The sequence below is a fragment of the Gallus gallus genome, chromosome 1, assembly GCF_016699485.2.
Source record: "Gallus gallus isolate bGalGal1 chromosome 1, bGalGal1.mat.broiler.GRCg7b, whole genome shotgun sequence".
In the NCBI taxonomy this organism is placed as follows: Eukaryota; Metazoa; Chordata; class Aves; order Galliformes; family Phasianidae; genus Gallus; species Gallus gallus.
This window is the reverse complement of record NC_052532.1, coordinates 173,233,241-173,248,107: the sequence shown is the minus strand read 5'-3', so window position 1 is coordinate 173,248,107 and position 14,867 is coordinate 173,233,241. Positions and strand designations below refer to the sequence as shown.

The window sequence follows — 14,867 nt, the reverse complement described above, 5'->3', positions numbered from 1 at the left end:
CAGATCAACTCTAGGTGGCACAGAAGATATGAAAAAGAAACATAGACTAAAGCAGAGCCTTAGTCATGCAGTTTACGCTTAGTTTCTGATTATCATAGCAACCAGCTAAGCTTCGGGGATTTCAGTGGTGAATTTATGGGAGATGTTTCTATCTGTAATAGAATCTTCCAACAAAAAGGAAAACAGAATTTGTGGGCTTTGTGGTTTTTTGTTTTTTTTTTCTCTTTTCCCCTCCTGGGAAAGGAGGGTATTGGCCAAGAAACATTAATTTGTTCATTATTGCTTGAACAAAAAAAATGTTAGATTGGGTACACATGACTTCAGAAACCAAAGCTGTAGTGCTTCATCCCTAATCTAGTATTAAATAATAAATCTATTAACTTGGACTAGCAAAAAATAAGTGTACCATTGTACAGTCAGTAGGGTTTTTTCACTTTTCTGTCAGTTATAAGCTTTCGGGGAGGAAGAAGTTGACACACATTTTTAAAGACCTGGAAAACAGATGTGGAAGAATGTGTATCCTAATATGTGTGTGTGTTATATGCGTGTAAAAGAATACAGCTCAATGTAGGGACTACTGCAAGGACTGACAAAATATATTTTGGTTTTTGCTTTTTTTAATTTGTAATAGCGTGCTTTCTCTTATTTCAAAAGCAATATATAAAAACATTTCTACTTCCTCTGATACAGAGAAGTAGATTTTTGTATTAAATATACTTTATGTCCATTAAAAAAAAAAAAAAAAAACGAAAAAATCTTCATTATTTTACTCTGTAATTAATGCAAAATATCATCCTTGAACAGTAAAGGAGAATCATAGGGACTGTTCTGAGGACATGATGGATTTATACAGGGAGTTTTTCATACATAACATGTGCGTAGATCATTTTATTTTTTAATAAGAAATGCTATCAACGCTAGTCTGCTTGATCTCTCTGTAGTACTATTTCAAGTCTACCTTTGCATCCTCAAACCAAGGCAAGAGAAAATTTGGAGTTTGCCTTCAAATTAGTCAAATTCCATTCTAGCATTGAATGCTTTAGGTGACAAGGCTTTCAGTTGTGCAACTGATACGAACTCCTTCAGAAGTTTACTGGCTACTATTATTAAAAGGAATTTGCTTGTGATTTCAGCTATGTATTTAAGAATTTTTGTACTTTACAGCATCACAGTAACGAGTTGTATCCAACCTGAATAGATAAAAGAATTAACTGTAAAAAGCAAGGAGACATTCTCTGAGGAGAACTGAATATGAAATATTTATGTTTATGTAAGATTAATAAATTTATTAAAATTCAGAATATTTTATGCCCGGTTTACTTTTTCTTTTTTTTTTTTTTAAAAAAAAAAAGGTAGTACCTGTTGCATATAAGGTAGGAGAAGTTTCATTTAGTGACTCAATCTGAAAAATTAGTATTGATATTTTTAAAATAATATTACATATGTTATACTTGCATTCTTAGTGAGTGACATTATTCAAAGCTGTAAGTTGAAGTCATGCTTCGCAGGTTACATCAGAGTAAATATGGAGTAGTCTGTTTTAACTCAACAAGACTAAATGGTGAAAGTTTGTTGATGTTTCTCATTACGAAGAAAAATAGATAAAGGACATGCCTACAGAATTTTCAACTGTATCCAAATATTCACAGGTGTACAGAGAACAAAATATAACAGGAGAGTAAAGGAAGAAAATATGTCTCATTTCTATTGTTCTTGTGCATGTCCAAATTACGTGCATTCTATGAAGACCTTTTTCAACAAGTTGAACATTTATGATAAATTTTATAACTGATTCACTCTTTTATAAAGATAATGATCATAGAATCATTAAATCTTAGAATCACAGATGGTATGGCACAATGCTATTGATGATAGTATTGTCGGTGTAGAAGAGAAAGACAACCTCAACCACTTATAGGGTGGCTTCTTTAGTTTCTTGACACATACTGAAAGATATGTAATTGCAAAAAGAGCCAACAGAGAAGAAAATTTAAATGATTGAAAACATCAGTGATTTACTGAGACATGTCACACTTCAGCATGCATGAAATTCTTTCTTTTCTTTGATGTCCATGGAAGAATAAACTTTGATATGGTTTCTTACCAAGGCAGAAAAGAAGATGAAAGGAACGCATTTTCTGTTCATTTTTTTTGTGTGTGTTGTAACAACTACCTAGATTATTTAAAGTAGCTTTTACGAGGTGAGTTCTCCCTAAAGTTTAGCCATCTGAACTAGTCAGCTGAGTGAGAAAAAGGCACCTGCAACAAATCATTTTGCAAGTGTAGCTACGACTTGCAGGATGGGATTTAACGTCTACGAGTCCCCAACTTGCTCTACTCCTTAAGTGATAAGTGTAGATGACATCTAAGTGACCCTTGGTGTTCATACATTCTTACCGTTGAATCTTTCAGTAAATAATTGGTTAATGAGTTTGTCCTTTGTTTATGAGATTCTCTGAACAATAAAGCACCTTAGAATTCAATGAAATAATTCAGTTTCTTTATTAAGGACCTCTGTTATGTTTGTTGATTTATGTGTCTGTCTGAAAAACAATTTTACTGTCATTCTTTTAGGAGAATATGGAGCATGGTCCCAGAAATGCAGTGTGATTTTTGATAATTTTTAATACAATAGTGTATAAAAATCTCATAAAATGACACAAAGTAAAACTAGTGGATGTTTAGAGCAGTTGGCCTTTTGCCCAAGTATTAAATAATTTTAAAGTATTTGAACTGCTGCTTTCCATGGCTGGCAATTTGTCGATAAAGCTCATCCAGATATGAGTAGTTTGTTCCACTTCATTCTTTCTTTGAAAATGTAGTATTACTTTTGAAACCATTTATCTACCGGACAGAATCCCTTGCAGGGGACATGGGTTAGTTTCATGAAGATGTGTTTGCTAAATATTTATAGCAGACTAGTAATCATCAAACAAGATTATTAAGATAAAATGTAAAGGTTACAGAATCCAGGATACCTGTTTTCTTCTGATTTGTATATGATTTGAAGTATTAGACCCCTGTTATAGTTAAGCATGTGTTGATTTGCAAATCTCAAAGATTAAATTCCCATTCCTAGGATTAGATTATTCTGAAAGTTGGATTTTAGAGGTAAGGTTTTCTTCTGAAAATTTGCAATTCAAAATTAAAATTCATCACAGACAAAAAGATTCCACTGAAGAATGGAACGACCACCGTAGTTGTACATGGAAACATTTTGCTGTGATGTTTTCTCTGTTTGATTATATAACTATATAACAGTTGTCCAAAGACTGATGGAATGGTAAAGAATAGAAAAAAAAATCATAGGAAGCAATTGGGATGAGATCCTAAACTGGGCTGTAAAAGTTGCTGTGGTGGATATTTTCCTTTATTTAACAATTTCTGATAGCTGTGATGAAAGGATAGGTATACGTTACATTTTTTTTTAGGGTAAGTACACATAGAATCGGATTTCTGATGAGAGTTCAGTTGCATTTTGTGTATAGTTTTTAAGTTATATTACACTTTCAGGAATGGGATTGTATTTATCTTCTTAATTTTACGTATGCATTTTTGGTCTTAATCCTATGAAAGGATGCAGGTAGGAACATCATTTCATTTAGTCACAGTTCTACTGAATGGACTTGAAGTTCTGCTCCCTGGACTTTTATGCAATTTCAGGAGTTTGCAAAGATTTGTCTGGTCATTTAACTTCATGAGATGGGTCACTTATTTTCCAGTTACAGTCATTTAGTTCATGTTATGGCACTAAAGCTGCCACTATATACTGTTTTTTTCCATTTCTTTCCAGTGGTATATGATAAGCATCGTGCACATCTATAATCGCTGGAGAAACAGTGAAATAAGGTGTTATGTGAATGGTCAGCTGGTATCCTATGGTGACATGGCGTGGCACGTTAATACAAATGACGTAAGATTTTGTTTTTTCTTTTCTTACAGCACTCAGCAAATCAAACTGTTCGATTTGTTTTAAAGTAAATGCAAAAAGAAAAAGAACTGTATTTTCTCTAGATCTTTGAATTTTTTCCTTTTTTAAAAAATTTTATACTTTAACCTACCAAGTTATGTATTTCATAAATTTAATATTGGTGCTTTTCCTTAGGGTATCATGCTTTTTTTCTAGCTGTATTTTTTCATGACTGCTTTAAGGAAATTTGTGGAGATTTTGTTGGAGAGACTGCTATAGAGAATATTTTTAATATATGATATTGTATAGAGGAGACTGATAACAACAGATTAATATTTCTTTTTTTTTTTTTCCATGAGAAGTTATTCGGGAGCAACAGAGTTAAAAGATATAGATTAAGGAAAGCTCTTAAGAAAAACTGATTCATTCAGCCAAATGGTTATGCATGCTGCCAAGCACTCATTTTTGTATCACATTAAGTTCTCTGTTTTATCCAAGAGGTTATATTTGGTAATGGTTAAAAGATTTCTATGTTATTATTGTTGTTTGAATATTAGTTCTTAAGTATTTTTCATATATTGCAGTAGGACTGAATAGCCTGGACTGTGGTCAGAGTCCTGCTGTTTCAAGCACTGTATAAACATTGTAAGAGATCATTTCTTTTGTGGAGAGTTTACCATTTTAAACCAACAAGATACATAAAGGTGAACAGAGGGAAAAAAAAAAAAAAGTAAAAGCCAGAAAACAGGAGCATGAAGAAGTGTCAGGAGATTTATGGTAGTAAGCAAAGACTGATGTCTTACATCTTTATCGTAGTAACCATTATACTTCTCCTGTTTTATTGTTTGACTTGGAATAGTTCACAGGCAGTTGACCAGTACTAAAAACGCTGTGCTAAATTTAAAGGAATTAGTATTTAGTTAATGTTCTTAGCAAGTACAAATTAAGTGTTACGAAATTGCCATTTTGTATTTCATACTTCATTCATTTGTATGGACAATAAAGGAGATTACCAATTAAAAGATATGGAGAGAAATACAGTTGCATAGCATTAGTCAGCTCTGTGCAAAGACACAGTTAATCATCTTGTTTCTGCTTCTACTACACGCAGAAACCATTCATTTGCACCTGGAAAAGACTGTGTGTATACCTATATATACACCTAAATGTTAACTGGACTGATTTCAAGTTGTCCTAACAGTGCATTATAACAGGAAATGCATCAGATTTCGTATTTTAAAAAATATAAATTATTTTACTGAAATCTATTTATGTTTCAAAACAAATTTTTAGTCCGTTTTCTTATCTTCTACCTTGGAAGAGATGAGGGTACACACCTAATGGTGCAGGAGAAAGGTACTTTTTCTGGCCCAAAGATTTGAATGAGGGAGGCAGACAAAACAATTAGCTCTTGTGCTTTACCTTCAAGTTAAACCTGTGGTAGACTTTCAAAGATGTATGATTCATCAGCTCACTACGCATTGCTATTTCTTATTTATCATATGAATCTTGTCTGTTCTGAGTGCGTTTGTAGGAAGCACGTTAGTACTTAGGGAAATTAACTGTTTGTCCTTTGCTAAATTTTAGAGGTAAAGTTGGGTTTGATAAAAAGGATTTAAATATTGTGTGATAATTAAAGTAGATGGGCTCTGCTTGTCACAGCTTCTGGTCATCATTCTTTATGTTCTTGCAAGAAAAGGCAAGACATTGAGGTTTTTTTCAGAGGATGGGTTCTCCTTGGTAGTGTAAACATGTTTGTTTGGTGAGAATGTGGTGATTCAAAAGCCAGTTGACGTGTTGGGGGATCTATACTGAGTTACTATCTTGTAAATCATATGTAAATTAAATGTAAAATGCTGTCTGTTGTACTGTTGATGATGACAAGAAAAAGGACAAGAAAATAGTCGACATAGGCACAAACATATATATATATTTAATTATAAATTATAAATGGGATGTCATCAATAACTGAGACAAAAGCCTCAAAAAAAATTAAAGTTGAAAATGGCTATTTGCTCAGGACGAGTTGAGACTTTCCCACAACAAAGGCACAAGTTTCAGTATTGTCTTTAAGTCTAAGCAGGACTTTCAGGGACTAACTGAAAATTTTTAGGACATTTCACCATTTACCAGTCATCAGAGTGGTCTCAGCCTATCATCAACACTGTGCATCTTGAATGTGAGCTTTTGTTGCAAGTTGGGTTTTTTATTGTTTTTTGTCAAAAAAATTATCAAAATTATCAAGAGATACTACAAGTTTCAAAGAGAAAAAAATTAGTTACTTGTCAGAAGGGAGGATAAATCAGAGATGAAATCCTGGATACCTCTTACTTCACCTCATTGCAAAGCTGAAGTCAGAAGAATTTAAAGTCAAACCAAATCATTTTAGGATAAGGTCACAGAACAAGACTGCGCACCCAGGCAAACTAGAAGAGTCATATTTATTTCTTTCTGCTACAGACATTTAGCTATTTTAGTACAATAGTAAAAGAATACTGTATTCTGCTATTCTAATTTTCTCTGTTGTATGTCAAATGGTTGATAAATATAAAGAAAACCTAGCAGGTAGATATAGAAGCATTGTATTAATGACCCATAAAACAATTAAGGGTTAGGTAATCAAAATGAAATTGTTCACTACGGTTATTTAGGTACTGAAACACTAAATGACTAATTTATTTTCCTCATTACAATCCTCTTTTATTTTTGTCTGTACGTGAATATTATTTCATTGTATAGTTTGTATAATTAAAGCTCATTAACATTGCCTCTTCCAATGCAGAGTTATGACAAATGTTTTCTTGGCTCTTCGGAGACTGCTGATGCTAACAGAGTGTTCTGTGGCCAACTTGGAGCTGTATATGTATTCACGGAAGCCCTCAACCCAGCACAGATTTTTGCAATACATCAATTAGGACCTGGTTACAAGGTAAAAATGGATCTTAAAAAATACTGTTTTGCAAAACTGGACCAAAAAAATAATTGATAGAAATAACTGATAAATATAGTTGGAAGATATGTGTGAATTCCTCTTGGGATCATGTAGAGCTGTGTGATTTGTTTTCATTGAAATATAAATATTTCATCAAGTTTCCTAACTACTCTTAATTTCTATCAGATTTTTGAACAATGCAAGTAATTTCTTTAAAGAATGATGAAACATGATTGTATGTGAATTTTATTAATTTGGGTCATAATCAAATTGGCACAATTTTATGTTTTGTTTATTGAAATGAATTGAATTCCGGGGGAACAACTTTTCTCTCCTATTTCGTGTTTAAAACCTGAATTATAGCAGATTAGCATTCAACAAACCATAACAAGCTAATTCTGTTCAAATGCACAGTTCTGCTGAAGTAAGCTTTTTGCTCATGCTATGCTAGAGAAATTTAGGAGACAGTTTGGACATATTCATGGTGTGTGCATCAACTTCAATCTCCAGTATGAAAAAAGTCTTAGTTATTACTTGAAATGACTGTGTATAGTGTTATTTCATCAAGAAAAGTGAAGCAGATGTTTTTCAGAAGTATGTGGGAATTGTTTGCCCATTGAAGAAGTCTTGAAAATGAATGATCAGGTCTAACCCCATCTAAAGACTTGGATTTGCGCCACCAATTATTCACTAATTTTATTTTTGCTGATTTGTGTCATTTGTGGTACCATTTGAACTGTATTCAAAGTATATAGCATATACTTTGAAAATAAAAATGTTAAAAAATTAGCAAACAAAAATCAACATTTAGATTCCAGCGATGTTAATTTACAATCCCGCAAACGTTTGCTGTAAGTTATTTGACAACAGCGAGCAAATGGCAGTGACAACTGAAAGCATCTTTTTTGGTACATATATAGTGTGGAAAGCCAAACGTATGTTAAGGCTACTTGAAGAAGAGGCAGTCCATGGCATATGATTTGTGGTTTTAACCTGCTGTGAAACCAAATTGTTCAGTTAGTCAAGAGCAGTGTGTAACCTGTACAAACAAGCAATACTTTATCCCAGTGTTAATACTCTATTTTGTTTGAAGAAAGATTTTCCCTTTTTTTTCTTTTGCCATACGACTACTACTACTACTAATGTACCCTTATACTTCTTAATAATAAATGTAATAAATCTTTGTGAATAAACTAACATCCTGGATTAGCAGGAGCATTCTGAAGTGATAGTATATGGGAATAATGGTTTCATTTGTTACAAGAAGTGAAAAATATTACGTGACATTCTTAAGCACAGAGGGGTTCCCAAAGGCATGCATGCTTTCATACTAAACATCGCTTTCAGTACTTACTGCATTATCCGCACTACACTGTTGACAAATTACCTTCTTTCATTCATAGGCTTCCCTTAAACTAAATTTCTTCACTTCAGCTTCTTACTGATTTTTTTTAAATGCCAATTAAATGTAATTAAGTGTGATTTAATTCTTCAGGGTTGTTTTTCCTTCATATAACATGTTATTCAGTTTAGACTATGTTCTCAGCACAGCTAATGCCTCTTTCCTGTGTACTGTGCCTTTCTTCCTTATCTAAACAACTAGGAGCTTTACTAATCAACCTTTACTAAACTTAGCTTTTACTAATCATGGTTAAACATTCATTAATGCTTTGGTTCCCATTTGCAGAAGCCTCTTAGAAGTTAGTTAAAAATGTGTGGCTATTGTTTTAAAGTATAGCTATAAAGATATTCAGTGTGTACAATGAGTTTTTATACATTTTATCTATAAATTTCACTTGCAGTCAGATACTGTCAGAAAGTGTTATTTGTTGCTTCTTTACAGCTACATCTGTAATGATCACTTCTCACTTCTGAATCACCTACAGAGCCTTATAAATATTTTAGCTTTAGCTTCAGTTACATTGAGTGTTGGACATTGCAGATGAATTAAACTGTGACCTTCTGCTATTGTTTCCTCTATAATTTGTTATGATTTTATTGGAGAATTTGGTGTGGAATACATGAAATGCATATAGTAAAATGAAAAATTTATGACGGAAAAATGAAATTCCTAAATTATTATAAATATAATTCTACATCTAAAAAAAAAAGTGCTCAGTTGATTTCCAGTAGGTTGAAGCAATTTATTTTCTAATGTCAATATATAGAGGAATGCTAATTGAGAATGTTTACCTTTGTACTATTAAATTCTATTAAAACTACTATGCTTCTAATATAAACATGTACCTTATGCTATACTTCTGTTTACATAGACAGTTTCAGCTGCTTAACTGACTGCTCAAAAGTGTAATTTCCATCTTGACTATTTTCATTAGTGATTGTAGATCTAAAAATTCTAGAAATGTGTATGTGGTCTGTATGGATTAATAGATTCTTATACTGTTCATAGTCTAGCAGTAAATTCTGATACCACTTGTATTCTGACACCACAAGTCTACCACGTGGAATACTGAAGACTTCCCGTAGTAACTACTGCGTAGAAATGATAAATAATCAAATTTATAACAGAGGAAGAGAGAAAAATACACCAACAATAGAGCTATGTTATTTACCGCCTTCCTGTTAAACATTCTCACATTCATCCACAAGATATCTTGTCTTTTTAGATTGTGTAGAATTCAATAGTATCATTCCCAGGTCTCATCTGTATAAAAGCATGCTCACTGTGAGTCTTGCAGTTACTAAACAGGACTTTCACCCTCCAAATTGTTGTTTTCACTTGCTGGAGGTTGACAAAAGGATGTGAGTGCATCATCTGCCTGCTCACACTGTGCTATTTCTGTTACTCAACATTGTTCCCAGGCAGCAAAGAAGAGTGTGATATGTATCTCAGTGGAATTCCGAGGGGCTTGTAATCGCAGAATAGAGGGGCAAGGAAAATAATGTGGGAGGAAGAGCTACATCTGATAGCAGAATTTGGTGCTGTTTGTAAAGGGAATTTCCAACAATTTTCCTAATAGCCCTGTGAAGTCTGTAACACTCCTCTTAGCACTCCCACATACACATTTCAAAATGAGGTATCAGATTACTCTGTGTCTTGTTGCATCTGAGTTTGCTTTGCATCAGTGCTGCGGTATCAATCATTTTGTCATCTGTGAATGCTGGAGTAAAAACTGCATTAATGCATGCACATATGAACACACACCAACTAACCTTTAAGATTTAAAATCACTTCACCTTGTTATGTGGTGCAAGGTCGTATTTTATTTTTGATTTTATATATACTTTACACACACATATGAGATTGATAAAGAAGGAATAAAGGAATATGTATATATATATATGTACGTATATATACATATGTATTTGCCATTCAGCGTGTTAAAACAAAGGGTCTTTTCTTTTACTTACGCCCTTATGGTGATTCTACCTGATCTCAAAGTTTCATTTCTTCAGTGGCAGGTAATTAACCACTTGCAATTAAACCTTATACACTTGCCAGCCTCTGCTATCCTCCTGTGGATGCACTTTTGCAATATGCAATACAATATGCATATACTGAACTTGTTTTCTTTTCGTGTTTTTATGTAAGTTAAACCTAGTGATAAGGGAGCATTTTGTCTGAATTAATAATCCCTCTTTCCATCATATTATAATATTCTTGTGAGTAGAACATAACAGTTTCTAACTTATGATCACTTAGTTCAACTTTTATGGCAGAAAGTCCCTTTAAGTCCTTTTTTTCCCCCCCAAAAAATTGGTATTGTATTGATTCGTAGCAATTTGGACATGTCTTTGCAACAATGGTATCTGATAAATATTAAGATATAGTAAACACTGAAAATTAGGAAACAGAATAATGCTCGAATTTGTTTTAAAAACTCATTTTATTTCAACTTAATTTAGAAAGTTGCAAAATTTCATGGTGAAGTAATGATACAAATTTTTGCTGAAACACCTTAACATACTTGAAATGACAGGAAATGCTGTATAAAACTAAAATATTTGGAAGTTTTAGCTCTGATAGGGCTTAAAGACATGAAAAAAAATCTTAGTAAGAAGAATTTTCTCGTGATAAAACACCAAAATACAATTCATGTAGGAAGCAGATATTTTCTGAAATCCGTGAAATCACTGAACTATTTCTGTCACTGCAATGAGTGTGCGAAAATATCTGTGTAGCTAAATATGCTCTTAGGGAGAAAGACATCATCACCTTCATTGGGACAAGCTGGTAATCTGTAGCAGTGATTTCCTGATGAGTGAAATCGAGATGGCCATACGAACAGGGAGCCAACTCTCAAGCTGTTAAGCATAAGACTCAATTCAGCTGTTTCTGCTTCAGTGAATACTGTGGCAAGATACAGAAACACATTTATAAATTAAAACATTTGAAACTGACTGCTGTATCTTGCAGGATTTACTACAGATTGGTTGAAGTCTGATACTTTAGGCGGAATACCTGTCAGCAGTTGGTGAACATTTCTGGTTCAATTTCCTCCAAAGGAACTCTCTTTTATTCTGAACAGGTTTGAAATATTCAGAAAGCAGTAAGTAAGATCACTAAGAGTTCCCATACAAAACTGATTCCAGACCCAAATACAAGTTGAACAACACAGGATGGTTGAAGTTGGCAATGACCCCTGGAGGTTACCTGGCCCAACCCTGCTCTAGCAGGGACACCCAGAGCAGGGTGCCACATCCAGGCAGCTCTGGGAGATCTCCAAGGAGGAGCCCCCACAGCCTTTGGGCAGCCTGTGCCAGTGCTCTGTCACCCACACAGCACAGAAGTGCTGGTATTCAGAGGGAACCTCCTGTGCTCCAGTTTGTGTCTGTGGCCTCTGGTCGTGGCACTGGACAGCACTGAGCACAGTATGGTTCTGTTTGTTTGCACTCTTTGTTCAGATTGATGAGATCCCCTGAGCCTCTCATTCTCATACAAGAGATCTCCCACTTTCTTCATCATCTTTGTGGCCCTTTGTTGGATTCTCTCCATATGTCCATCTCTCCTGTGTACTGGGAAGGCCAGAACTGGACACAGTGCACCAGATGCAGCCTCACCAGTGCTGTATAGGGGCAATGGATCACCTCCCTCCAGTTGCTGCCAGCACTAATCCTAACAGAGCCAAAAATAATGTTAGCTAACTTTGTCAAATTGTAAAATAAACCATTGACTTCCTATTCCTTTATTTCTATTTGCTATTCTGATTTTCTTCTCAGTTTTAATGCCTGCATCTCATTCATTTTCAGCGAAGCTTTGCTGCCTCCCTACCATTCAACATCACTATGCATGGGGCACAGCTGACTGACATATCTGCTCCAAGGGTTCTCAATCAGATGCAGTCAGATGTCCATTTGATTCAGCCTACATATTTCTTATGACCCACATACAAATGGGTGCTTGTCACAAGACCTTAAATTGCCATGTGTCAGTCACTTGAGCAGACATTCTTTCCAATCTTTTGGTCATAAGCAAGAGAATTTATTCAGCATTTCCAGCAGCCTTGAGAACTCTGCAAAAGCTAGATGGGTTTTGTGGGCTTACATAGCTGATCAGAATCTGCAATATTTTTGGAAGGAGCAGCTGATAGTCTATTAATTGCCTATTTTAATTATCCCAGCCTAGATAGCAACATCCTTACTGATTACATGTTTTACAGTTTCATGATACATTTTCTTACTGTGTTGGGGACAGTAGGGAGAGATAAATTTGTGGGATGAAATAGATGAGAACAACAGTATTTTTGACATGGACCAATATATAGATGGCCATACGCAGTGCAAATAAACAAAGTGTTTCATAATTAACATCAGCTATATGTATTAAAAAAAAAAACAAAAAAAAAAACCCAGAATAAAAATTTTAGAAATAGAAATTGAATTTCTTATTACAGTATTGAAATATTGTTGTATTACATATTACAATGATGAAAACGGTGATAATTTCTAATGAATTTATTTGCATCGGCACACTGTGTTACTACTGGTTATTTTTTGCTGCTGTCAAATGATTGTTACATGCAGAAGTAGGTGTGTGCCAAGGAAATCTGTCAACGCTTTTCAGAAAGAAAGAAATCTATCTTCTTGTGCTTGATTGATTTCTCAGTGTTACCATAAAATCTAGTTTTAGATCAGATATGGGTGATGATACATTTAAGAATAAGAGAGGTTTTCATTCTTCCTTTAAGTTTGAAAATCATTAGTTTGAAATATGGTATTTAGAATTTTGTTTTTTATTTAATTTCAGTATCTTGTTTATATATAATCTACACTGTCACTGAAGCACGGGATTTATGCTATTTTAAAAATAGCCATTGCCTTAAAATGGAATAGGTTTCAGTCTTCCTTTTAATTTGTAAAGCTTCTTATATTTTCTTTTTTTTTTCAGAGCACATTCAAATTTAAATCTGAGAGCGACATTCATCTTGCTGAGCACCATAAACAAGTGCTATATGATGGGAAACTTGCAAGTAGCATTGCTTTTACTTATAATGCAAAGGCTACTGATGCTCAGCTATGCCTTGAATCCTCACCAAAGGAAAATCCTTCAATTTTTGTACACTCCCCACATGCTCTTATGCTTCAGGTTTGTGTGTTTTATTTCATTTTTAATCATCCAAATGATTTTCACTGAACCAATACCGTTACATAAATCATAGTTTAACTGACTTCTGACTGTTAATTTTGTTCACATATACAAATTTCAGAGTTACACATTAAAACTTACCACTTCATCCAGGTTATGACTTCTATCCTTTAAAGCACAGATTTACCTTCTATTACATTTCATGTTCCTTGCCTCTTTCTGTCACTGTAGAGAACAGCATACCGTTGTGTTACTATGACTCTTGTACTTAATGTAATCATTTTATGTTAATTTTCTGGGGAGGAAAAACTGATAGAAATAATTGTGTCCTTCAGATTTTCTCTGCTGTATACTTAATGGTACTAAATTCATGTTCTATGATAAATGATAGCTCAACATCATTTGGATGAAGAGAGTATTTGTACGCTATTGTAAAATGAGAATATAATTTTGTGTTATTTTAGTTCTTAATATACCTATAGTGTGAACTGTTCTTTTCTCTTATTTTTGTCAAGAAATATATACTTCCTGCCATAAGCCAGAGTTTACCATGATTCTGATGGTTTTTTTTTTTGTGTTTGGTTTAAGTATAATTATTGTAATTGAAACATGACTAGTGAAATTAAATTAAGAATATGTCTGATTTATTTTGCACTTTATTCAATGATAAAGTTTTCCCAAATTATATTACTAACTGTCTTTAAAACTGAGATTAGTGGATTTTTTTCCTTCTATTTCTTTCTTTCTTTTATTAATTTAGGATGTGAAAGCTATCGTAACCCACTCCATTCACAGCGCAATTCATTCAATTGGAGGGATTCAAGTTCTCTTTCCTCTCTTTGCCCAACTAGACAATCGACAGCTGCATGACAGTCAGGTGGAAACAACAGTTTGGTAAGCTTCTTTTGAGCAAGATAAACACGAAATTTAGCTAAGTTCCTGTTTTGGGAATGTTTTGTTTGTTTTCTTTTTTAAATGCTATGACTTCTGTTTTACTTTTGTTTCATTAAAAATACATCCTGAATTTGCAGAAGTAATTTACTGTAGAATTGTGTAAATTGTAATAATCTAAGGAGATTCTGGATTAAGCTGGTCAGAAGTGACTGGATTGAATACTGAATTCAGATCTCACTGGAGGTTTTTTTAAGGATAGTTTCTTGATGTTTGTTAAAACTTATAAAATAAATCAACGTGCTTTTACTTGTTGATGAAATGTTTACTTCTCAAAGTCTGAGTCATCTGAATCCATACTTAATAACATTCCAAGTTAAAGAAAGATACCACTTTCCATATTAATACATGGGCAGAAAGTCACAGAGCTATGCATAGCTTTATTTTAACCATATTACAATTACAGCAGGCTAGGAGGGATTTTAGGAGGCTTTTAAACAGGGGCACATTAAAATTCTGCTGTGGTGACATGGACCTCTTGCTGCATCCTGTTTGTGGGGGATCTTGTTCTATTGGTAACACAAACT

General features: G+C 33.7%; 1 protein-coding gene across 8 annotated transcripts in view; it reads left to right on the top strand.

Annotated features, from left to right (window-relative positions):
• NBEA (neurobeachin) overlaps nt 1-14,867 on the top strand; it is a 470,888-nt gene that overhangs the window by 97,945 nt on the left and 358,076 nt on the right. For all 8 annotated transcript variants that reach the window (XM_015277560.4, XM_040704875.2, XM_025153000.3 and 5 more), the window contains exons 7-10: nt 3,794-3,913; nt 6,693-6,839; nt 13,192-13,389; nt 14,150-14,283. In XM_015277560.4, the coding sequence (XP_015133046.2) occupies nt 3,794-3,913; nt 6,693-6,839; nt 13,192-13,389; nt 14,150-14,283 (599 nt within the window). The remainder of the gene's footprint in view (nt 1-3,793; nt 3,914-6,692; nt 6,840-13,191; nt 13,390-14,149; nt 14,284-14,867) is intronic.